We start from the raw sequence: 26,289 nt of genomic DNA on the forward strand, positions 1-26,289 counted from the left end.
AGAGGCTTTGGGACACTCAGGATAAAGGACAGGAATCTTTAGCTGTTGCAAAACCCCTAAATCGCCTAATTTATGAGACAGACAATTGGCCGCACTTGTAACAATATCTATTTCACAATTTGGGAGCATGATAGCTGAGCAATGGGTGTCCACGTTGATTTTTTTTGGCAGGATGACCTGGGATGACATGTGGCATCTAGGCTCAGGGATCAGTGAGTAGATGCATGCCAGGGTCTATAAGAGGAATGGCACAGAATCCCCGACCAGCATGTGCAACCTGATACAATGCATGCATCACAGACCCACCTTTCCATTTTCTAACCACTTTATTCAATTCGGGGTCACGGGGCAGCTGGAGCCTCTCCTGGCAAGCCATGGGCAGGGTACACCCTCGATGGACGCCAGTCCATCACAGGACACACACAGACACAAACACACACGCTCACACCACAGCCAGTTTTCCCAGAAGCCAATTAACCTGCCAGTATGTCTTTGGATGATGGGACTTAACCGGAGCACCTGGAGGAAATCCATGAGAACTCAGGCAGAGCATACAGACAGTACAAACTCCACGCAAATAGCACCCCAGGAATTGAACCCAGTGCTATAAGGCAGCACTTCTTATCACGGTGCCATCATGCTATTCTGCAATAGATGTACAGATTGGATTTCTTCAATAGTGGTCATACATGCACTACCAGCTCCTGACTGTGTACCTGTGTATTGGGTACAGTTCACCAATTCTGTTGCCGAAAAAGTTTAATCAACATAGTGAATTTAAAAAGAAAACATATTTGGCAATTTCCCTGATAACCTAATAAATCTGTTGTAGTTATAAGTGATATATTTCCTAGTGCATTACATTTTATATGAACTTAGAAACTGTATCTTAAGAGATAAGAATTTCCCCCAAGCAGGCCAAAGGAACGAACAAAATATCCCTTCCTTCCAGGCTGGCTCACACTAAAGACAGTTTCATTTACTCTGCCTAATTGTAAGAATATGGAACTTAAGATGCAATAACTATAGTGCAAACATTTCATAATGTCAAGATTCTGGTGCATTTTTACATTATATCATGTTTTCATTCATTCAATTTTTCTAGTAGGTTTCACACTACATACTAGTACACTATGTAACGTATGTAATGTGCTTATTAAAATGAAATTATGTGCATAATGTACTTTGTTTTCTCTTGAAGCAGTAGGTACACCAGAAAAGAATCAAAGTACTAACAAAAATTCAATCAAATAAAAAATGTTTAACCCGTAAATGTAACTTTTTATGTATGGTTTCCTGTGCTAAATATCAACTGCTTTATAAACGGCAGTGTCTAATGTCTGGAGAAAGCTGACATTCAAAATGGTAAAGAAGAGAGAGAAATACTTAATTTTTCTCAGTGTATTAGCATTGCTAGACAATTTTCATTTACCACAGACACCCTTAATTACTTTTGGCTTTCACTACTGTTTCAGTGGAATTTCCAGGTTTATACAGTTGCCGATGTTATGCTCTATGTAATTATAGGATCCAGAGAGCGACAAAATTCAACTTAAACAACTTGAGCTGATACTAAGGTTTTATCTACATGATTTTCCATGAATTTATAAAACTTACATAATTTTGTACCACAGTGTCTGTGAAGCTTTGCATAATGTTCTTGTTTCAATGGTTTCAAGCAATATACAGCACTGAAGAAAATAACTTACAAAAATAGAAACTTGCTGAATCATCGTGCATCGTTTTTTCTTTCATAAGAATGTAAATTCATTCTTCTGGATAATGTCAATCTGACTAACTGCCATTGCACCTAACATTACACAAAGAAAGACTAGTTTGTTCAGTAATATAACACCAACCACATTAAATTAATCTTATAATTTTTGTAAGTTATATAAAAAACATTAAATTTGATGCACAACAGACTTTCTCTATAAAAAAATAAATAAACTGTATGCTGTGTGCATACAACACACATAGTAAATCTGTGTCACTTGGAACTCAATCACTTGTTAAGTCTACTGTTTATTTTGCTTTAACATTTTTTTCATTTCTAATTTTTTAAACATATGCATAGCAGGATTATTTTTCTGGTTTGCATGTTATTTAAAAAATCTCTTTCGTGAGTATAAAATCCCCTCTAGAAGATGAATCAAAGAACTGTTTTATTGTCCATCTTTGGAAATTTCGGTTCATTTCTGGAGCAAAAGAAAAGAAGTGAGTGCTTGTTCAGCCAACTTCTGCAGTGACTCCATGTTGACTATGATAAGAGAAAGGCTTCTTTAACAGAACAATCCACCCAGAACAGCACGATGAGAAGTGAAACTGCGTAGATCTAATATACATTCTGTATCATAATCCAGGTACAAGGTGCAAAAAGATGACAGATAGCTTATGCTATCTGTAAATATCTTTAAAGGTTTTATTAATGTATCTTTGAGTACACAGTGCCTATAGAAAGTCTACACACTCTTTCCAAAGTAACACATTTTGTAGCCTAACATCCTGAAATCAAGACACATTAAATAAGAATTTGTTTTACCTTTAGTCACACATACTGTGCTAACGCACAAACTTCAAGTGAAAATCAAATGCTCAAATATTCTGAAAATTAATCAGAATTACTAATTTTCGTTGTATTATTTATTACATGAAAAATATTTTTTTCTTTAGGAAGCCAGAAAATGTGTTACTTTGGAAAGTGTGTAAAGACTTTCTATAGGAACTGTACTGTTTGTTTATGTGTTTGTTACTACAGATTCCTGTAGGTGTTAAAATCCTCAAACCTCAGCTTCTTTACTTAAGGTTGGAGTTTTCGACTGAAACCTCCAAAGGGATCGTTCTTCACTGGTAAAAAGGGGGAAGTGATAAAACATAACATAACAACTTCTTATAAAGTCAAGTCTCATTGTTAGTTAAATCTCTGTGAGTTAATGTATTTTGTTACCTCCATACTTCAAAGAGTAATAGCTTCTGATAAAAAAACGTTTTTTGATAATATACCGTATATATTAATTTTACTCTATTTAGTTTTATTTTGCAGATTCTTTCACCCTTCGAAATGTTAATTCACACAATGTGCTTCACTGCATACAGACTTAAATCTGTAAATGACAATTATTGATCAATTAAGATATTGTAGAAGCAGTTGTTAGTCATTGCGACAAAGCATTTCGAGTATATATAATGTACAGTATATACTTTATTTCAAAGATGACATGGTTCACATCTGTACAATCCTTTACAAACTCTAACATTTAAAAAGACATTTCCCCAGTGCTACTGTATATTTGTTTCCTTTGAAGAAATACAGATTGACTGTCTGCCTGATTGGATACTCAGTGGCCTAAGAATATTCACTTGATCCAAATTGTTATCATTCCTCATTATTCTGGGTAAAGCACCTCATCCCAATTCAAAAAAGCTTTCCCTGAATGCATCCTCTGCTTTTTTTTCCCCACTTGGCTTCAAACTGTAGAGGTGTTCGGTTAATTTGTCCCTGTTTTGAGAAGGATAGGACTGAAGTAATTAATTCTACAATGGGAAACACCTCTTTCTGAAAAACACACAGACATCGGTGGCTGTTCAAGGTTCATGAGCCACGGTTAACTGGAGAGTTTGGAATATTAAGTAAATCCTTTAATTTAATTTAATCATTTTATCCTTTAATTATCCTTTAATTGGTTTAGTTTTGTGACTGCTGGTGCTGTGGAAAAGGGTGTAACAAAGGCAAATTGTACTGTGTGAAGTGCAAGATTTCTCATATATACATTTTCCTTAAAAACACTGAACCAAGTGTAATTGACTTTCTTATTACACAATATTCTTCTATACATTTATGTAATCTTTTTCTATTGTGAGACAATTGGAAGTTTAGCAATCGACACTCTGAATCTGGTAATGTGATCTAGGTTTTAAAGAATGTAAAGGGTTATAAGGCACAGCTACAAATCTACTAAATGCCAAGTGAAATATCTGCACTCCATAATGGAGCAAGTACTTTTTCAAGTGTCCTTCAACAGTCCTTCAGTGCGTAGAGGTTATTCAAATATTCATATCTTTGGTATGTATTACAAACCTGATGAAAACTGCAAAATGCAACATTGTCTGGAAAACAGTGACAAATCAGGGTGGTCTGATTCACACGGGGGAAACGACAAAAAAAACATCCCTGTTACCATGCTTTCTCTTTTCATACATGCTACTGAATCTTCACCAAGCACTACAGCCAGGCAATTTCATGCTGCACTTTAAGATCAGTGAAATGAAGAGCAAAGATGTGACCAGTACTCCTCTTCCAGCAGCAAGCAGGTTCTTTAGAAGGCTGTCATACACCCGAGACAGCTGGAGGTTGGATCAAAATCCCTCTTCAGGATAGAGCTCCTCAATATCTCTTTTAATGTCCCTTCATTCCATATCTCTTTTATGTCCCTTCAAACAAAAACATTTATCCATTTATAAGGCACATGCGACAGACCTCCTTCAGCAAGCAGGTTCTCTGTTGCCCTTCAGTTAATTTGTTTTGATGTCGATGATCATCCAACACTTAACCAACATAAGAGCTGATTCTTCATTTTTCTTTGGTTTTTAGCTAGATTTCTTACAGTTAGAATCCGGAACTAATTACCAGCTGAAAAATGAAATGATGGGCTAAATGGCCTTGTATCATCTATATTTTAATTATAATAACCCAAGATATTATTTGTTTTTAAGAACAGAGGGATCATTTTTCATCTGTAGTAAAGAAGAACATAATTTGCATTCTCTTTTTCTAATGGTGAATTGATCGTATTATCACAAGATGTGTGAGTTAAATGCTTTCAATGATAAATAATACAAATGTAGGAGTAATGCAGGTCATTTTTGAAAATCAATAGGCTGCAGTGTTTAAATGGCATGCCATTTAAAGAACTAATGAATAGGACCGATGTTCCTTCTTAGGGACATAAGTAATTAATGGTTTCCTTTGGCTGACATATTGCTAAAAGAACAACAGAAAGGAAAGAAGTCAATTCTTCTTATTGATTTAGATACTTTCCAGGGGGTTCCTAATGGCTAAAAGTGAAAGATGTGCTGTATAGTCAGGAATCACTAATTTCAGTTCTGGTAATGCTTCTTCAACAGTGTAGTGGATGCAGTTAGCCAAATGTCACCGAGATCAAATGGATTGAAATTGGCTTGGGAGCCTTGGTTCTGTGAGCTTGGGTGGTATTAAAGAGTGAGCTTTGCACACTGTCAATAGTGCTTGGCATATTATATACATGTATGGTGCCTTCATTTTTACAGAGTTGTCAAATTAATGTTCCAGTGAACCGGGAGAGAATATGGAATCCTAACTAAGAAAATATGAAAAAATACAAATAAAAAATGGCCATTCAGCCCATCTTGATCACTTGATTATAACAGCTAATTGATTTTCCACTTTTTTTTTAAATGTCTGATGGAATCAATCTCATTATGGCTGAACAATTTGTTCTACTCATGCACCGAAAATAAGAAAAATCCAGCTTTATCTGGATCCAGTACCTTTATCAAGGCTTATTCTGTGACAAACAGTATGATTCATTTTGTGAGGAAGCCCGTGAAAAAATGGATTAGGGTTAGCATTAGTTCAGAAAGAACAGAGACATCAAACTGTAAACATATTAAAAAAATTAACTTGGCCTATTTAGTGTGGTGATTCAATAGAAATAACACAAACAAAAAGCTCTTAAATTCTTAAGTTGAATTCAGAGCACCTTCTTGTAACCATAGAATATAACACAGAACAGTGGATTTTGACAAAAGATTAAATAAAATGTACACTGCTGGGGATTATTGGTAGGCAGGGCACATCCATGTGTGGTTTCCATTATTGTCCACATTTTCCATTGTTTCTCAGGTTCAAGCATGCCCTCCCAGAGATGGCTATCATCATATTAAAAACCATTCCAACATTCTCTGGAAAAAAATCTTCACAGAGCAAAAGAAAAAAGTGGAAAAAAATTGTCCATGTTTTCGCATGAAGCGCAAAGCACACCAAATACCAAAAAAAAAGCAAATGAACACACAAAGAAATATTCTTCATAGTAAAAGATAGCTGCATTGTATCATATCATAAATTAAAGTCTTCATGGCTTCAAGATAATACATTGCCATCACTTGTCTGATTCTTTCCATCCCCGAGCATTTCTTCCAAATTTGTATACGAGCCTCCTTCCATCCACGCGCTCAAGAATCTCTCGCTTGTAGTAGTATCTGAAAAATATGGACAGAGATGTATTTTGAGTGCTGACCACCTCTGATCCAAGACTTTTGCATTCACTTTGGGAAAACACTGCCATACCCTTCCAGAAAACAGTGTTCAACCCAACCAAAGAGCTTAAAAAGTCAACTTTATATATAGAGATATAAATAGGTTATATTTCTATACTGTATTTAGGTACTAAATATTTAAATAATGTGCTTTTGGTCTCCTCGTTGTTCACATTCTGCCCAGTTCTAACACTTAAGAAAAGAGGCAATCATTACTTTTATTATTTGAGAGTGTTCCACAGCCAATCAGAAAGAATATTTTTTTCTCGGTTTTCGTCAAATGTCAGTTTTCAAGCTGGCAATGACTTTGACAGAAGAACGATCAATGGCACACATACACAAACACAAGACATGATTGTTGCAAGCTCTTAAAGAAGCTATCCATTTGAAAGGTTCAAGACAAATGATTTATATCAGGGTATATAGAAAATTTAAAAAATCCTTTATTGAAGACTCAGTTGAAGAAGTACTGTCTCTGCCATCTCCTCAAGACGTGAGCTTTTATTTGTACAGCAGGGGTGTGTCCTTTAGACTGCTGTTCATCTAATGCCACCTAAATCTTGACAATAGTGTCATTATATCATCCAGGAAAAACGTTTGTATTCTTGCTAATAAAAAGCTTCTTTGAAACAGTTATACATTTTAAAGTTGACATGAAACAATTACAGACTTATTTCTTAAACCAAAGTTTCAATAAATGACAATATGTATCACTTTTTCAAAACCATAAATTTATGAGTAACACCACTATAAATATTTCAACAGTGATTAACTCTGGGAACTGTCTTACAAACATTATTTCCAAAGTAGTTCAGGTGGGGGGCTGCAAAGGAACAAGTAATAGGTTTATTCCATGCTGAAAAAAGAAGAAATAAAACACAACGTTTCGGCCGTGGAGCCTTCTTCAGGTGTGAGAGAGACAGGGCAGTAAGCAAAGGTAATGCAGTGGGAGAACAAAAGCTGGGAGAGATGAGGAGCGAGGGGCGGGAGCAAGGGACAGAAAGAGAGGCCAGTCAGGAGGTGTGAAGTCAAGATAGGTGAAGAGAGGTGTGAAATGAAACCTACAATGAATAGAGAGAGTTTAGAAGAAAAATAGTCTGTCATTAAGTGAAGGGGGAATGTGTGATCCTAGATGCAGGATAATTTTGGTTTCTGTAGTCTTTCTGATGTACAGTATGAGTTCTGAAAACCGTCTTTGAGAATACAGATGGAGAGATTAGTGTGGTCATGGCCATCAGAGGTGAAATGAGAAACAATGGGCTTGGAGAGATCTTTAATCTTCACAGCCCTAACATGTTCTCTGAAGCAGTCTCTGAGTCTCCTTCCTGTTTCCCCAATGTAGATGGCTGGGCATTTACTGCAAGAGAAACAGTAAATAAGGTTGCTGGAGGTACAAGATGCCACCTGGGTGATCCGGAATTGTCCTGAGGGGCCTTGAATGAGTGTGGTGGTGGCTGTGTACTTGCAGGTGATACAGCGAGCTCTGTTGCAGGGGAAAGTGCCTGGTGTGGATGGTTGCTGAGGGCGGTCAAGGGAGCTGTGAAAAAGAAGGTTACGCAGATTAAGTGGTCGGTGATATGAGATGATGGGGTGGTCAGAAAAGGAGGGATCCCCAATGGAGGGATCACCCTGTAGGATGGAAAAGGTGTCGTTAATAGTCCTGGGGATAGGAAGTGTGTTGGGGTGGTAGGGAAGCACCAAAGGAATGCGGTTGTTACGGCAGGAGTTCCTGATTGAGTTGATGGTCTGAGGGGTGTTTTTGGCTCAGGCAAGGGCCCTGTCAATAACACTGCTAGGGTATCCTCTGTTGATGAAAAAGGAGTACATTTTGAGGGCTTGGTTCTGGAAATAGATGTCATCGCTGCATAATTATTATTGCATATTATTTCCAAAACCGAGTTTGAGTAGATAGATATTGAATAGATACATGGATATGATAAAGAGGCTCTATTTTCAGTTTACTCTTAAGATTTGGATTTTGAGAGACTACCATCTTACTGATTAATGCAAATTCAAGCCCTAATAGAATCACATTGTAAGACCTTCAAAACTATGATGGTCTATGAACTTGAAAAAATAATAAAAACATATCTTCGGTTCTTATATGCTGCTCTTTGAGAGAAATCTATATGGCTCTACCTCATGGCACGACTCAGCTTCTCATAGGTCATGCTACTGTTGTTTTTCTTCTTGCCCCAGAGCTGTGCTACGGCCTCTGACTTGAGGAAACGGAACACCCCCTCAGACCTGTCCTCCCACTTAATTAGCCCAGGGTTCCTCTCAGGATTCAGCAGGATATCCCGGATGAACTCCCAAAGGTGTGTCCCACGAGGATCTGAAGGGGAAACAGAAGAGAAGCTCCATGACATACTTGACCATCTCTCTTATTTTAAATATATTTTGTAGCTAGAGAACACTTGCCAGAAAATATTGTATACAGGAATATATGCTGCTGGAAGCTGATGAGATTCAAAATCTAGGCCATGAACAGGTAATCACATTAATTTTACACACTGCATTATTTTAAAATGCAGTGCACAGGACAACTGTTTACATTCTCAGGAGAGTGATTTATTATCATCATAAAGTAGATTTTTCGTCTCGTCGTCTTAACGCAAAAAACAGGCCCAGGTATACATAACAGATGCTGAAGCTTGATAAACCCAAGTAATCCAGGAGTATCAATGAGGGCTGAGAAATTAGACTTACTGTGTTTTTTCATCTGTGAAGTCTGAGGTCTGCTGTGAAGCTTCTTTGTATCTGGGAACATGAGAGAGGACAATAAAGAGACAATTAGACTCTTTGTGCAATGCAAATCTCCCAGAGCTGCATCCTGTGGATCCTGAGAGCTGTCAAACTGCAAATCTGCAAAAAATGTCTTTAAAAAGTCTTTGTACTGTATATTAGTTTTTGTCACATCCAAATTTACCTTTGCCACATGAGAATATCAAACTTTGTCTAAGACATTGATAAAGTGAGCTTAGATGACTCATTTAAAATAAACTTTGATAAATGAATCAGAGGACACAAATGGAAAAATGCTGGAAGTTCATTTAAAGCTGATGGCAGGAGTCATAGTCGCCACAAAAGAATATTTGGCTTTGGCTTCTTTTATGAAACAGCAGGATAAGATTTGTGGAATTCAAATACTCACTCCCAGACGGGCTAGATTGGTTGTAGCCTTTCTTGACATTGTTTACTATACAGTACATCACACAATTAGATAGTTTTCTTGGATGACCCACCGCACTGAGTAGGGAGAAACAAAGAACTGAGAAACTTGCCATTTTTAAAATGACTCTTCCAATTCACACTTATGGTTTTGTTTGTATGGCTGAGCTGCTACAATAAAGAATTTAGGTCTTCACCTGGTGTTTCATCTCGCTTTTTAACATAAGAACTACAGTATGTGGATTCACAAAAAATGAATGTACTGTTTATTTAAATTTAGAGTCTGCTCATATTTTCTCTTTAATAACTAATTTAACGGGGAACTGCAGTCCTAATTTCTCAGATCGGTGATTACTGTAAATCTCGGTAACAAATCAAATTAATTGACTGTATCAAAACTTTACAAATTCCGCATTAAGCACAAAATCCTGAAATATGTGAAATTACAGTATGGCCGCCCTTTTCCATTCCGGGAGAGCGCAGGAGCTTGTGCAAATTGTGATGTGAAGCGGCCCTTCCTGATCACTAGTCACCGTAATGACTACTGTAATGTGATAAACGAGCGAATAAGGTTGTACTGCAGACATTTCAGCACAGAAATGTTTCAACGTGATCTCTATGTAGATTTAATGAGTAAGCAGTATTTGTCGGCAAAACTGTCTCAAGGTTGAGATGTATGCAATAGGGCCTTTTCACATCTTTGGAAGTTTTGTTGCCTTGCTCTGAATTGTAGAATACTGTATGGCACTGTGCATACCTGGAAATTTCATGATGTAAACAGGATGTTTTACATGTTACTGTGTACTTTTTACTTTCATTGTGGTTTGAAATGTACTCATCATTGCTGTTTCTTTCTAAGTTAATAATATAAACATATCATATCAGTTCCTCTTTAACTGCTTCCTGCTACTCAGGTATTTTTCTCTGCTATAGCCCTAGGAGGTGAGATGAGGACACCATTCATGTGTCTTTTGAAATGCACCTCTTCAGGCCACGTGTTCTCACTTTACTGAGGAGCAAGAATGGAGAGTCATACAAAGTGGAATTTAGAATCTAGATAGGCCTGCATGTCCAAGCAGACAGAGTTTGCACATATAGGCCATGGAGAATAAGAAATAATCACCAGTATGAAATATGAAAAGTATGAAACATAACTTTGCTACTTGTTCTCTATTCAGAATTTTCATGAGACATCCAAAATCAGCTAGACAAACGAGGTGTATGTTAATGGTGGTCAAACCAAGTCCCACATTTGTGAGAAGATTTGTGAAAAATAATAAAATATTGACCTTGCATGTAACAACATGAAACTTTAACATTGGCTGGTCTGAAAGCAAAGTTTCAGGATGGTGAACAGTACTTAGCCACAGGCTTGCTCAAATTAATTGAATTGCCCAGTAATTCATTAGTCTTTTGTGCTCTTGAATTCATGTTATTGAGAGTATCCTGTAAGATAACAGAGTTAATTACTTCTTACCTGTACCAGGAGAAGCCGGTGTTGACACAGCAATCGAAGAAGGAAATGGATCCTTGGTTTCGAAAAGATCTGCAATTCAGAAATCAAGAAATGTTTCAGGTTTGTCTTTCAATTCATTTTTAAATGTAATTGTCAACAGCACTTACTGCATCATACTGTAACAAAATAGATCTGCCTCTTACACATGCTTATAACACATCTAGAATTATGTTGTTAACTCATAATATGATGTGACCAACCTAGTTAGTATTCTAGTTCAAACTGATTGCTTTTTTATGTATAGACCCCATATAGCATACCTGTGTTTGTGCAGCTGTAGAAGCAGCTCTCCTCTTTGTAAGGAAGAATGGAGCATGAAAAATCTAGAAAGAGAAGTGAGAAGCAGTGAAACCCTAATGAGTTAGAGAAAAGTCCTTGTGCATGAAGGTGGATGGACTTCCAGAATGTGTTAAATTTCCTTTTAACCAGTGCTGGAGTATATGAATTAGCACCATTCTGTCTGTTTTGAAAGTCTTTTGAATCTTCTTTTTCACACATTTCTAAGATCAAGGGTTCTCACTCTTTTGTGGCTTCATATACTGTACTATATTTTACTTTCAATAAGGACCTTCAGTTTAAACAAAAAAAATTCTGCTTTGATAAGAAAAGCAGAAATGCCGGTCAACCACTAATGCTTTCAAAATAGACCTGTCATGTGAGCTACTAGTCAAGTGTTTCAGCTACTACGTTTGGTTAGAAAATGACCTCTCTGTTTCCAGAGATCACCTGGATAGTCTCTCAGGCCAATGATCTGTGGTATATATTGTGGGAGAAATAATTACTCGAATCACAGTCACATCTCAAATCAATTTATACTTACCGTCTACTTCTGTCTTAATGTCCAGAGGTGCAAAGAGCTCACTGCCATACTGACCTACAAGATCAGAAAAGATACACTTTGGTTGGCAGGTTACAAAATGGACAAATATGTGACATTTTATCATATTTTATTCTGTGATCAATTTTGCAGACATTGAGATGTTAAAGAGTTCAAAGAATATGAAGATTAAATAACATATGATTTCTTGATTAAAATATTTCTTGACAAAAGAAAAGTATTTGTTCTTTCACAGATTTTCCAGACAAGACACGGGATGTTCTTTTTTGTGTTCACTCTTTTTAATTTGTAGTTTCTCCAAACATACCATACCTGAATTCTTCAACTGAAGAGTTCTAAAGGTAAGATAAGTTACAAATTTCAGCAAAGACTAAAGAAAAAAATGAACTATGTTAATTGTATGATGTTTTCAGACTCATAAACTCAATATTTGGTCGAAGTATCTATGGCAGATACAGCCACAGGTCTTTTTGGTGTCTATTAAGTCTCTATTAAACTCTCTCAAGTTGCTTAGGGATTGCTTATAGGCAGAGTTTTCAATAGGATTCAAGTCAGGATTTTGAGTGGGCCACATTCTTATTACTAACTCACTCCAATGTAGCTTTGGCCATGTGGGTCCTTCTGAAAGGTGCATTTAGTCCCCAGGTTTAGGTCGGAAGCAGAGGTTTTCCTCTAAGACTTGCCAGTGTTTTATTCTATATTCCCAACAGCCAAGATGAATCATTAGCTGCATACGTGAGGACCAGTATTGCTGGGCAGTGACCCCTACAGTGGGCCAGCATCACACAATCTCTGGTCTACCTGATACTACAGGATGCAGGAGAAGTTTGGGACTGCTAAGTTTTTCTGGTATGAGCTTTACCCTTTAGGTACCCAAAATGGGCAGTTTAATAGTTGCTTTTCAATTATTCACAGACTGAGATCTCAATAAGTGATTTGACAGATCAGTGGGGAAATGAAATCCAAAGGAACCTCAGGCCCTCACAGATTTCCCCAGTCCTGATTTAAAATATCCTGTATTTTTTAATTAATTTTAATGGGTGGGAGCTGTCTTCCTTCCACAGTGCTGGTCCACATACCATTCCACCTGAGCTCTGTGAGGCTCTGGTAGAGCAGGGGGCCCACGCTGCCGGCTGCCCTGGTGAAGTCCTGGAAGCTCATGGCACACAGCTGCCGGCCGTCAATGTCGAAGTTCTGGAATGGGATGCTGGTGGCATCGATTTGGTGAACGTCCAGTGTCTGCTGGAGCCACTCCCACACCTGGAACTTAGTCCAGTACTGAGGCTGGGTCTCCTGCTGCCACAGTCGGCCTGGGAAACCTGAGGCTACAGTTGGCACTAGGAACAATAGAGTTGGGTATTACTAATCATCCAGTGTGTCTTGCAAACAGCCACAGAGCACATCCAAGTTAACTTAATTATTCTCAGAGCAGCTAAAAGTCCCCAACGTCTGTTTAAAATGCAACAAATATGCAATTCAGATTCTATAGACATTGTTAAATTATTGGGCGGTGCTCTGTTCACTGATCCTTATTTAACTATGGACAGTTTGTCCATTTTGTTTTACATTAGTGAGTATATGCACAACTTGCAGCCAGATTTCAGGCCCACCGAATCACAGAGCTGGTATGAGCACCACTTCTATTTTCTCAGGTACATTGAATTATGCTTGCATGTACTGTATCTTGGACACAGATGTACCTGTTCACATACTCATGTAATGTGTAATGCCACACTTAGGAAGTCTGTTTTTTGAGGATGAATGAGAGAACACATTCGGGCTTTGAACCCATACCGTCTGTGCTGGTGTAGTGTGAACCCCAAGGTCCGGTCAGCTGGCTGTCTACACTGGCGCTGGAGGGGATGCTCATGATACAGCTGGTGTTTCGGACCATGGTCCAGTGCTGCTGAAAGAGTGAGACAGGAAGGATTTCAGGACCTCTGCTACACCCCCTACTGCAATAATAAAATAATCACTCAAAGTTAAATCTCAGTCTGGAGAATGGTGGCAAATGTATTACTTTTGAGATCATAAGAAGATCCTTCATACACAAGGCTGTACAAAAAGAAAAAATATGATAAAAAGAGGGGTCTTCTTTTATGAGTAGGGAGACAAAAGGGGGCATTTTTTCACAATTAGGTGAGGGCAGTAAGCAAAGTAAGATTCAGGCTCCATTGTTTTAGCTAAGCACTCTAGAGGGGACAGATTTAGGAATGAGTGAGACAAATAAACATCACAGCAGCATTCTTGTGCAGTACAATGACACAGTGCAGTACACCAGAGGCAAGAGCAAACTTGAAACTCTGCAAGTGCACACTCTTGCTGATTCTGCACAAAGAATTTAACATAATTGCATTTTAGTTTTACTTAAACACTTTCAAACATGCAGAGAAACAGTAATGTATGTATACAGTATGTATCTGAGTACAGTTTATATATTTTGCACTATACATTATCCACCCATTTTTAACAACCACTTAGTCCAATACAGGGTCAGAGCCTTATCTATCAGACATATGGTGTATGCCAAATACAACCAGGACAAACCAACAATGAACAATGGAGAAATGCCAATTAACCAATTAACTTAGTATATCTTTGGATTTTGGGGTAAACCAGACCAAAGGGCAAACACCCACATGGATGCAGAAAGAACATTTAAACTTCGTATCAAACTCAGGACCCAAGAGCTGTAAAGAAGCTACTTTAAGTGCCACACCACTTTGCCAGTCTACGAAAAGTAGGTCATTTGCATATCGTGACCTTTTAATATTGATGTTAAGTTGTTAACATAAGTAAAATTAACAAGGGTTTAAAATGTACACACGATGGGTTCCTATGAAGAATATAGAGAAGTCCATGGATCTGATGGCAAAAAATAATAATAGAACAGCTGGTTTATTATGTGACCATGTTTCAAATATTTTAAAATATTATAGTTTTTTTAAAACAATCATATATTTTATATGTTCAAATGGAATATTAAAATATGCTTTGTGGAAAAAAAACTCCTTTTCATTTTCTATTTGTCTAGTCTTTTGCTTATACTAGAGATATACAAGGAACAGGATGCAGCTTAAAACATCAAGCAACAGTGTTAAATATTTTCATTTAAATTGCTAATAACAGAACTGTGTCTCACGATACAAAACAGTATCATAATCTCACATTCATAACTCATAATAATTTTTAAACCTCACATAAAATAAAAAATATACATGTAGAAAAATTATATATAAATGTATATATAATATAAAATATAGTGTATGTGTCCTATACATACAATATATATTTATAAGAACAGAATCTGGAATATAGGAAGTTGGTACTTTGGCTCACATATGGTGTGCATGACATACTCCTTGTAGGACTAAGGCAAACAAGTGGACATATAGTACAGTCCTGGAAAAATGTGAAAATGAAAAAAGTAAATTTCCCAACAAGGCCTCAGAGTTTCACCAGAGCCAGCTATGGAAAACCCCAAGTTTAAAATAAAAAGGGATGCAGGTATTAAAAAGGGTAGGGCAGTCCGGCATCTGAGAGAAGGAAAAAGAGACGTCTGTTTGCAAAACAATGCTGCAGGAGCAGAGCAAGCTGAAAGGTTCATATGGTTGCAGATTGCTAAGAAGTGTGATGAGCAATCCAGCAATTTATTCATTTCCAGTTTGGTTGTTTAGAACTTTAAAGTGGAGTTGTTTTTTTTGGCTAAATTGTGTACTGTACATTTATGAGCAACTGATAACGAAAGCAACACTTGCACAACCTGTTCTCAAACAGCCCCTGTATTGTTTGTTAACTTTCTTTACACTGTTTGAAGACCATGAACATGGTTTTGAAAAACTGAAGCCAGAGTGACATCACAACTTCATACTGTAAGTGTCTAAAGATAAATACACAGTATATGTTGTATTCTTATGTTTTTTAATCATGTTGGTAATAATATTTTATTTAAAAATGCTATTAATATGGAATGTTCCCTTCATAAACCTTAACTCACCATATCTTGAAATTGTAAAACAGACAGATTTGCCAACTGGATTAGTCAGACATTTTCAGACTGCCTTTAAATGTAAAATAGTCAACACATATGTTGAATATTATTGTTTGCTAGATGGAAGAAACTACCTTATTATTTGTAGACAACATAATAATACGTTCAATGAAAAAATGAAGTTTGTTATATACTGTAAAAGGAAATGGTATCTTAAATATTTTTCATTAGCCCCATTACATTTTTTTATTTTAAAACAGTCTTAGTCATCAGTTATTTTTGTATTTCTGTCATATTTGGGATAGTCAGTTGTGTGTTTTTAGATTCACGTTGTGGCTCAGAGCTCTGATCCCTGCGATCTTCCACAGGGGAGGAAGTGTAGGTGGATCCACCCACCGTAGAGATCCCGCCCACATTTGAGATCCCGCCCACATAGAGGTCCCGCCCATATCTGAGATACCGCCCATATTTGAGATACCGCCCCCTTCAAGACCCCACCCACCTTCGAGTCCTTAGCTGGAAAGAAATGCAGCAGGCGTGTGAGCCCCCATGACCAAAGTTGGGAACCTCTGTTCTAACATCCCATGTAATCCAGCCATGTAATCAGAGTTATTCATCATATTCGTCTCAGATAGGTTGGAAGAGAGGCAGGTCCCTCTCCAATAGCACTGCCCCAACTGCACAGCACTGCCTGCAAGTGTTCACCACAAAGTAAAATGGATATTATAGTCTTAGAGTTAAGATAAGAGTACCAAGAACTTGGCGGTTTGTCTGATAGAGCATGTTAAAGGAATCCCTCTTGAACTGGGGGAACTAGGGTTACCAATCCAGTTCCTGGCACACCAGTGTGTCTATAGGTTTTTCTTCCGATTCAATTCTTAATGACCTAAATTAACACAATACTGGTTTAATTGGACCAATTTGGCAGTTGTTTCAGCTCTTTTCAGTCCTTCAAATGCTTTAAAGAGACTTAAAAGACTCACAGTCTCATCATTCCTCCAGGATCAGCATTGGATACCTACTGTAGAACTTGAATAAAGGAGACTGGGAGACAGGGAATTTTAATAAGCCTTTGGGTTTTCTAAAACAAAATGTTTTAAATCTGTCAGTGATATGTGTATTTCTGAATTATATTCATTAGTTTTCATACATACAGTATATGTATAGAGGGTATCACACATTGAAAATGTATTTTGTTATATTTTGTTTTTTTCCCCAAAGATACTGCAACATCAATAAAAAAAATCTTTAAGGATATGTCTCTTTTCCACACAAATAGGCTGTCATTAATACCTTGCGCCTACACTTGATAAATTCAAGTTTCGGCTGTGTTTGTTGTGTTTCTTTTCTTCTCTTTTCTTCCTGGAATAAACCTTTACTTGTTATTTTGCAGCCTACACATGCTGACGCAATGTGAACTTCTTCAAAGTTTTCTTTTTGCCACTTTGAAGCCTACTTTGTCTTTTTCTTGTTGTATGTAATTATTGTAATAATTAAAGTAAAATATATGTTACAATTTTAAATAGATTTAGTTCAATCTGCTCAGTTCAACAGTTCAATCTGTTGTACAGTAAAGCTAGAGGATTATTACCAATGTTTGTAGAGTTAAATTCATATTTAAGCATGTTCAGTAACCATCTGCAGTTTACTGCATATTACTTTACATGCATGCTTCTTGTTTAACCTAAGTATGATTATGTTTAAATACTGCTAGTAACAAACATAACAAATACAACAAGCCAACTGCTCCAGATTGTGTTCTGTTTATGAAAAGTGTTCCTGTGCACTGCTGGAAAACTGGGCCAAAAGATTTGCTATTTAATTTTTCTATGGATGAAAAACAAATACCTGTGTAGTACATTATCATAAAATCAGCACTGCTAATCTGTTGTTTTCTGAAATGCATAAATAAGTTTGCTCACAAATATTAAGTAGAATTAAATTAATCAAAAGGAAATTATGTAAGCAATGCAAAGAATTTCAGCATATCTAATAGTAATAGTAATAGTAATAGTGTGACCAGCAGGGATGGAGGAGAGAAAAGAAAAACTGCTTTCCTGGTGTTAAAATGCTCTTCAGTTACTCTACATAGCATCTGTGATGGAGCAGCAAGAGAATCCCCTTTGTAAGTATGTTTGATAAATTTTGCCCAGAATTATATTATCTGATTAAGAACACTTTTGCCAGTTCAACACAAAGAGAATGACAAACAACAATAATATCTCTAGACTTGACCCATTTATCACAAGGACAGCAGTAAAGATAGGTTCCCCCACAACCATGGATCTTTAAGTCATACTTCAGCACCTTTGAAAACGTTGTATTAAAAAGCAAATTTAATAAGTAATGTTTGATTACTGAGAGTGATTTAAATGAAAAAGTATTTAAATGAAAACAGCATTCCCATTTTTACCTATGACACCTGAAATGACTGCAATAAAACTAAACTCAAAATCAACCAAACCTCTAATGTACTTCATTTGTTGGAGCAAATTTCCCCTGTGGCACATTACTGCAACTGCTGATCAACTGTCTTTAACCCTGTACAGTAGTTGCTCATCTTACATCCTGCAAGGACACACTGAAAAAATGCAAAAACAAAGAAATCTTTCTTAACGTGCCCTAACATTTTTCTTTACTTTGTCCTTCACTGGCTTAAAAATGCCTAAGGGTTATACATTTTTTTATTTATTTTAGTTTAAACTAGTGTAACAGTTTACACTACCACACTACTATATAGTTCACACTTCATAACATACTGTTCATGTATTTCTCAGTGTCAGCACTGTTTCCAAACATGCCGTTTTTTGTATGATACACAAGATTAGCATGCAAATTATTTTGCTAGATATTAAAGCTCACAGTGTCTACAAATTTGATCCAATATTGCAATACATAAGCAACCTACATTGCTAAAGAATTAATGAAGAGCTTTGCTCTTCCACTTAATCAAGTTTAACATAAAATTATAATTATAACCTTACTACAGTACATAAAACTTAAGCAACTAACAGACAAATTCAATATTAATAGGCTAATATTTGATCTATAAGAGGCATAGAACAGCACTGTTGTTATGACAACTATGAATTAGAGAATATTTTCCTTAAGAGATTTTACACTTGACAGTCCTACACTTGAGAAGAAATAAATTTCCCCGTTTTGCAATCAGAGGAGGAAATGACAGTCTGTAAGGAAATCTAGCGAAAAAAAATATTATTTATCCCATAGGACAAGAAATACAGTAATTTTAAAATTACTTTGTAGAATTGGTTTAAAGGTAAAAAATGAGCCATTTAGCCCATCTCAATGTTTGTTAGCTTCTAGACAATTTATCTGAGAATCTCAGTCAGATCTTTCTTGAAAGAAGTCTGGGTATTGACTTCAATAACATGGCTAGGCAGGTAGCTCCAGACGCACAACACCTTTTACAAGACTTCAGTTCCCCTCCATTTCATTTCTCTTTTCATTATTGTTTGTCTCTTGGCAGGAAAATATGCATTTAGAATGCTTACACATTTTCTGACAACATATGTGACCCTGGAAAAGAAGGATCTTATGGCACGCAATCTTTCCTCATTTAACACTTTGCTTTACATTTAAGCTAAAAGTAATGGTTTCGATGATTACACAATTGTGAACCTATTATGGGATGACTTGGGAAGTTGCCACAGTGAAGAATTACATGAAATATAAATTAAATATGTGAAGTTGTGTAACTTCTGATTGTTAAAAACTCAACAGCCACATTTTAGTGCTTGTTTTCTAATGCTATAAAATAATCAGTCATTATTTTTGGCACTGTTGGCTTTTTTGTTTCCAGTCTCCCCATGTGTGGGAAGAACGTAGATAGTGTAACAGTGTCTAATTTACCAGAAATCAGCCCCCATTAAAGAAGATCTACCTGTGTGTTTAACATTGTTCTCTGGAACAGATCGGCATGCAGTGTCAGTGCCAAGAACGCAGGACACTGTAAACTCTGTTCCGTGATGTGCTGTACTGGCAGGTGCTAAGTGTAAATCGACAAAGGAAACTTCATACGCCCTGCAGCCTGTGTGACAGGAGTAATCATAGCCCTCTGCAGACATAATTACATTTGCTTTGCCTATATATGTTTAAATTAGTCACCTAAGAGATCTTTTCTTTCAGTTAGTCTTACACACTTTCTTTTCGCCTATGAGGCATAAGAGTAATAACAACCAAAGAAAACATTTTGCTTTAAAGACACAGCTCACCCAAAGCGAATACATTCAATCAGATCAGATGAAACTTCATAGAAGGAACGTTTCCCTTGCATGAAGACTTGTGAGATTTGCCAGATTTATTCTTTGTTTGAGACTACATTGCTGCTTTTTTTATATTATTTGATCGGTTTTTATTTTTTGTATTTAATAGGGATACAAACAAGTGAACTTCAGTTTCTAATACTGACCAATACAAACTGGCTTTTGTACATTTGTGGAAAAACTAAATTGTTTCATTATATTTTTTATCAACACATTAGACAGTTTTGACCAAAGTGAGAGCTTTTCTAGTCAAGATTACTTCAGCGGGCTACTCACATTAGTCTGACTGAAAAGCTACAGTTTGTGTTGAGTAAGAGAGTGTAACTCCTAACCTGTCTTTAGTTTGTGGAAACAGTAATAGGGAGGAGAATGGCATAAATTTAATGTGGGGGGTGCTTAGAAAAAAATGGAAATAGATTTAATTGATTGTAATAATCATATAATTTGTCATTTAAAATGCAGGCCCAATATGATCTCAATACGATCAAGGAATTACAATTTAAACTCACAGGCTGCAATGATTCTACATTTTTATGTGGTATTTTATTCATTATTTTCTCAATTGTGAGCACACATTAATGGAAATAATACTTCCAGGTTTATTTTATTTTCAGGGCCAACAGAAGCAGACTGTAACATATAAAAAGTGAACCCACAGATGAGTGAAATATACTTCATTTTGTTTCATGGTGTAGGTGTTATCTATGGAAACGCAATTTACAGCCTTCATACTGAGACTGTGGTTAGTCTGTCTCATCAGGCCAGAGCTTATCTGGGGTTCTGTTGTGTTACCTGACCTGAGTATAGAGTACATACAGTACTGTAGTACCTCCTTATGGGTCCTAGTCCATCACAAGGGTCCTCAGCAATACTGGGACCCATTTCTGCATGCCGGTCATACTATTACAATCAAGGTAAAATGCCTTGTTCCAGGCAGGAAAGTCTGCAATAGAGACTAAGGCCCTGCATTTGGAGGTCAGGAGCCCTACCAACTACTATATGCTGCTTCTTGGAACATCCCAAACCCCATACAGTACCTTCCTGGTTTCACTGAAGGGTTTACTGGACTCTTATTGTCCACTGGAATGTCAGTGAAACAAGCTTAGTAACCCAGTAAGCTCCTACAGCACTTTTGCTCTTACTGCTGTTTTTATTGTAAACATTGTTGCAGCTCTTCTGTATGACCTTCACTGGATGGAGTCGCTATATTTAATACATATTATAATATTTCACATGTAATAAATTACTTTTTTAACTTCCTACTGCAGATTGAGGTATGTGATGGTGGTACTCTTGCTCTTGATATACTGTATACATGGTTCAAGAAGAGTAACATTATAATAAGTCTCTTAGTGAAATGAAAGAAGAATTCCCCAGCAGGCAAAAAAAAAATGTCCGGATGGACTTGAATTTGAAACAGTACTATTTATATTCATTTTATTGTACTATTTATAGAGTTGAATGACTTCTCGTATAGGTTAAAAGACACTTGCAAAAAGGAATCATTTTTTAAAAGCTCAGGGCTCCCTTGCAAAATTTCCTCAATATCTCATGAATTGTCTTCTGGGTGAATAGTTGCAAAAAGGCAAATTTTATTCAGTATGAGAAGATTCAAAGTAGGTGAGTGTGTACTGCACGTGCCTGTCTGTGTGTGTCCTGCGATGGACTGGCATCCCATTCAGAGTGGATGAAGTGGTTAGATAAGAATGGAAGGAAGATTCCTACTCTTTCTGTAGTTCTCTTTAATGTCACAATTGCAAATATACCAATACATTCAACCACAGTGAAAACTTTGACATTGCCATTTTGCAGTGTTTTTTTTAACAAATAGTTAATTAATTTATTTTTATTTTTTTTTCTCCACGCATACTTTAACAGAGTCACACTTGAAGAGATAAAAAACAAGCTTTTCTCATTCACTGCAGATACCAGGAAACAATACTATTTCTATCTCAAAAAGATCTTATGAGTAAACCAACTTGACCTGTTTTAACAGCCTACAAAAAAAACAACAACAAGACATAAATTAGAAGAAAAAATATTGTTTTATTATTTTGTTCCTTAGGATAATTTTAATGTCTGCCCAGCTCAGAAACTATTTTGTGAACGTGCACGATCTATTTTTTTTTTAAAGATTATCACACTCACTTCCCAGGTTTCTTCACTCATTAATGAACCTCAAGCAATGAATATGGACATGGACAGAAAATTGTCATAGTTTTTTTCATTGTTATGCAGTGAAGAGCGTGGACATCCAAGATGACAGTAATACTTTATGTGACCCTGAACTTGCTGCACCAGTTTGATATATTTTTGGAGAAACTTACATTTTTCAAAAGTGTTGAAACCAAGAACTTTAAAGTATGTTTCAAATGATGAATTTCATATTTCCAAAAATGACCAATGTACTGAATCACAAACTCCTGAACTCTGGTCTTTAAGAAACAATCTGTACAGATTCAAAACAAATTCAAAACATAAAACAACTGACTCAATGTAGAAAAACTTGTAAATTAAAAAAATGGAAAGAGTGAATGAGATTGCTAAAATTATTTATTTGGGACAGTCTAATCTAGAATCTCTATTTTTATTAATGAAATTTAAACTTTCCATAAATTTTAATGAGTGAGCACTCAAGTGTTTCCTTATCCATATCTTAATAAATAGTTTCCTGACTTATTTTTCTTTTAACAGCCCATCAGACTAAAAGATTTGTGATTTACAATACCTGAGTTTACCAGAAATACCTGACTACAGGGAAGTTATGGAATGTCTGTCTTTAATAATATGACACCTTTAGTTTACATTTGCTATGAAATTTAATACATGTGCCATCATGGTCGAGATAATGTTGAAAAAAAACATCTGCTCAGTTTACAGATTTTCAATACAGCAACCAAATAATATACAGATTTCAACTGGATGGTATGTCCTTCACCTCAACACAACTCCTTAAGGCAACTTCAACCTTGACCTGGACACAGCAATATTATTTCATTATGTAGGCCATCATATCATGTCATTTTTCAGCTTTTGCACTTTTCCACATGAGCTCCGCTGTTCTTCTAAACCTGCAACAATGTCTATAACAGCATTCTTTACTTTTACAGTACAGCACCAATGGAATCAAACACCACAATCAATCAAACATTTAATGTATAAAAAACTATGAAGAATGCCCCGCACTAACAGGCTGAATGAATTGAACTTGTTTTTGTCTTGGGACAGAAAAGACTATTTCACAAAAATCTGATTCAAATCTCCTCATAATTTCCTTAAATAACACTGTACTGCTGTACTGACTCTCAAACCCCTGAACTGTCCTTAAGAAACAATTTGTTGTATAGATTCAAAATTCTGAATGATACTGCGAAGTATTCCACTGTACATTTTCTTCAGAATAAATACTAAAACAAACCACAAAACTCAAGTGGAATTTACGTAGAAGTGCACATAAACCCAAAAAACAGGAGGAACTTATTTACCCAAAGTTTTGTGGACAGTATGGAACAACCTTTCCAACTACTGTTGTTGTTGTTGAAGCCAATACCATGGATCCTCTCAAGAAATGGCTGGATGTTCATTAGTAGTAACTAACTACTAAACAGGTTAGATGAGCCAAGTGGATCATGTGCACATTTTCATATGTTCTTTTTGCTGTTATGTTTGTCTGTAAAACGTTATGACAAAGGAATTTTAAATATCTTGGGCTAAAGAATTTATTATATTTTTTTAGCTAGCTATCCTTAGGGGTTCTCATTTCCTCTTCGTTCCTTACAAAAAGGGAGCATTTTATTTCTTCTCAAGTACTGTATTAAAACCTGCCAAATATAACATTTCATTGGGAAAATATTCTCTAATTCAAAATTCTGTCAAAACTATGTTCTATGCCTCTAAAAGGCCTGCTATTGAATAGAGTACTTCTGTCTGCTTCATGCCCATTGCTTACGTTAGTGTCCTGTAGTAAGGTTAATATTGGAGTACTGCAGAAAGGTTTGGAATAGTGTGCTGTAGCAAGTTTATTGTTGGTTTATTGTAGTAAAAGTCAGTTTTGGAATACTATTGTACTGTAGTATGGTTAGTGCAATGATTAAATAAACTGGAGTGGAAATAAAACCCTGTAAATTGCTGTGGGAGTATGCAACCAGTTATCCATCTGTGTTATTGAGGCTTTGGCTTCTTGGCTGGAAGAGAACTTTGAATCAAAGCCTCTGACTACCAAATGGACTAGATGGCCTGATTTGCCTCTTTTTAGTTACCAACTCTCTTATGTTCCTATGTTTCAGTCATTTCATACCAATAAATCCTAAAGCAAAGTATGAGAAAAATGACATGAAATCAGAATCCACAGTCAATTACTGTAAAACGACAGCCAAAGCAAGCAGAGTTCAATAGTAAAGAACTACCACAAAACACGTTATTTAAGGCCAATAAAATAGTTTAGGTGCCTTTTTTACAGAACCAAGGCTAAATCAGGAAAGGCAGTCCACATTCCTTAGTACAGAGGCCTTTGAAAAGTGTATTTCCATAGGTTCCATCATCTACAGTACATTGCAAAGCATAGCGAATCTAATCTGAGTACAGTTTAAGATGGTTCTGTTACAGGTCAGGGTCTCTGCTTTTATATTACTGCACACACATTTTGAGTAAAATTTGCAAAACGGACTGCAATTCTGGAAAGATTGTTTAGAAAATAAAATTGATGCAATGAATATTTCAACAGAATGAAACACTTTGTAAACTGTGATAAACTGTGTAATGTACTGTATGATACTAGTGATAATTATACTTTTACTAATAACATTTCATAATGTATTCCAATAACTAGGACTGTTTCAAACACAGTACATCATTGGTGTAAAACAGATCATCGCCATTATTTCCTGAATCAAATTGTAAAGTCCTGTTCCTTTGTATTATTGCATTTTCTAATCGCAGGGCACACACACAATTTATTAACACCATCTAACCTGGCCAGCGTGTTACTATTATTGCTAATTTGGCAGGTGCTTGAGTGTTCTGCTGGATCAATCTGAGTAAAGAGCCTTGCTCCAGGGTCCAATTGCAATTGCTCTACATGGGATTTCAACCCACATCTTTCCAGTTCCTGTGTGGAAAACCCTGACCACTTCCCTAAGCTGCTGTGAACCAAAGAAAGTATTTGGGAGTCAGGAAAAAAATGGATTACCTGGAGAAAATCCACATAAAACATTGAGACAATATGCAAACTCCACAGAATGTGCCCACATCTGGAATACATTTTAAATATGAATACTTAAATGTATTGTGCCAGACAGTGTTTTTCAGACCTAATCCATTACAAACAAAAGGTCTTCTAGTTTTAACTTAACTCGTTAACGACTACCTAATGACTGCAGGTAACGATATTAAAGTTATTATGAAGTTCACAGTCTTAACTTTCAATCATTTTTATGGTATAAATCCTAAACAATATATTTAATAGCATCAAAAATTAATTTTAAAATGTTCCATGGAAAATGCCTTGCTCTAATAAATTAAAATAACCTCTTATTGCGAAGCAGAAGAGCATCAGCCTAATGAAACATTGGCAGAGTTTTTGGTCATATTGTTTGAAGAGCTGAAGTGACAGTAAAATAGAAACCAAGACTTACCAGATTTGAAGAATGGGGTCTAATATTAGAATGTCTATTGTGAAGGTGTCCTGTTTGAGTATACAGAGATTCTGCAATGCAACAAGTCAGTGTGGATTCACACACGTATTGCTGAAGGTCTGTTTCTGTTGTACAACTCTAAAAATGTGACAACTTAAAGAGGATGCTCTTCTGCCAATCAGATTTTTTTGTACTCACTTCCTCCTCAAGTTCATTGGTTACTTTGCAGTTTCAGACCAGGTAATCATTTGCATAGGGAGGCAAAAGGAAAACACACCTGACACAGGTGGACTTTCTCTCTGTCTTACTTTCATTCTTTGTGCCAAGACAAACATGTTCTTATACTGTGTTTAAAGTGAATGCTCCGTCTTTTTGCAACTCTATTAAAACACAGGTGCTCCTATAAGAATTGACAGTAAAATTATTTAGGCTTCCACTAAAATAAATGAATTATACTGATTAAAATAAACACATATTTACTTTGTAATTGTTAGTATCAGTGTTGACATTTAGACTAAGAGTATTAAAATGAGTAGGAATACAAGAAGCATTCACCTTGT

At 36.2% G+C, this 26,289-nt stretch overlaps 1 protein-coding gene across 2 annotated transcripts; it reads right to left on the bottom strand.

The window, feature by feature from the left end:
* Window positions 1–3,182: 3,182 nt before the first annotated feature.
* Window positions 3,183–25,856, bottom strand: ehf (ets homologous factor). Of its 2 annotated transcripts, none has more exons than XM_015338074.2 (9): window positions 25,730–25,856; window positions 13,614–13,722; window positions 12,899–13,156; window positions 11,802–11,855; window positions 11,242–11,304; window positions 10,943–11,011; window positions 9,004–9,054; window positions 8,434–8,629; window positions 3,183–6,237 (listed from the first exon to the last, which is right to left on the bottom strand). In XM_015338074.2, the coding sequence occupies exons 2-9, from the start codon at window positions 13,711–13,713 to the stop codon at window positions 6,138–6,140; spliced, it is 891 nt and encodes a 296-aa protein (XP_015193560.1). In that variant the 5' UTR covers window positions 13,714–13,722; window positions 25,730–25,856; the 3' UTR covers window positions 3,183–6,137. The 2 variants fall into 2 exon arrangements, with proteins under 2 accessions (XP_015193560.1, XP_015193559.1); XM_015338073.2 differs by having other exon boundaries at window positions 13,614–13,725.
* Window positions 25,857–26,289: the final 433 nt, after the last annotated feature.

The sequence above is a fragment of the Lepisosteus oculatus genome, chromosome 21, assembly GCF_040954835.1.
Source record: "Lepisosteus oculatus isolate fLepOcu1 chromosome 21, fLepOcu1.hap2, whole genome shotgun sequence".
Taxonomy (NCBI): Eukaryota; Metazoa; Chordata; class Actinopteri; order Semionotiformes; family Lepisosteidae; genus Lepisosteus; species Lepisosteus oculatus.

Excerpts from the sequence above, each read along its gene's own strand:
- ehf (XM_015338074.2), bottom strand. The coding sequence starts at position 13,713 with ATGGTCCGAAACACCAGCTGTATCATGAGCATCCCCTCCAGCGCCAGT. Across the intron at positions 11,305-11,801 it reads CATTAAGACAGAAGTAGACG|ATTTTTCATGCTCCATTCTT; the intron begins GTAAGTATAAAT and ends TTCTCTTTCTAG. Across the intron at positions 9,055-10,942 it reads ACCGGCTTCTCCTGGTACAG|ATACAAAGAAGCTTCACAGC; the intron begins GTAAGAAGTAAT and ends TCATGTTCCCAG.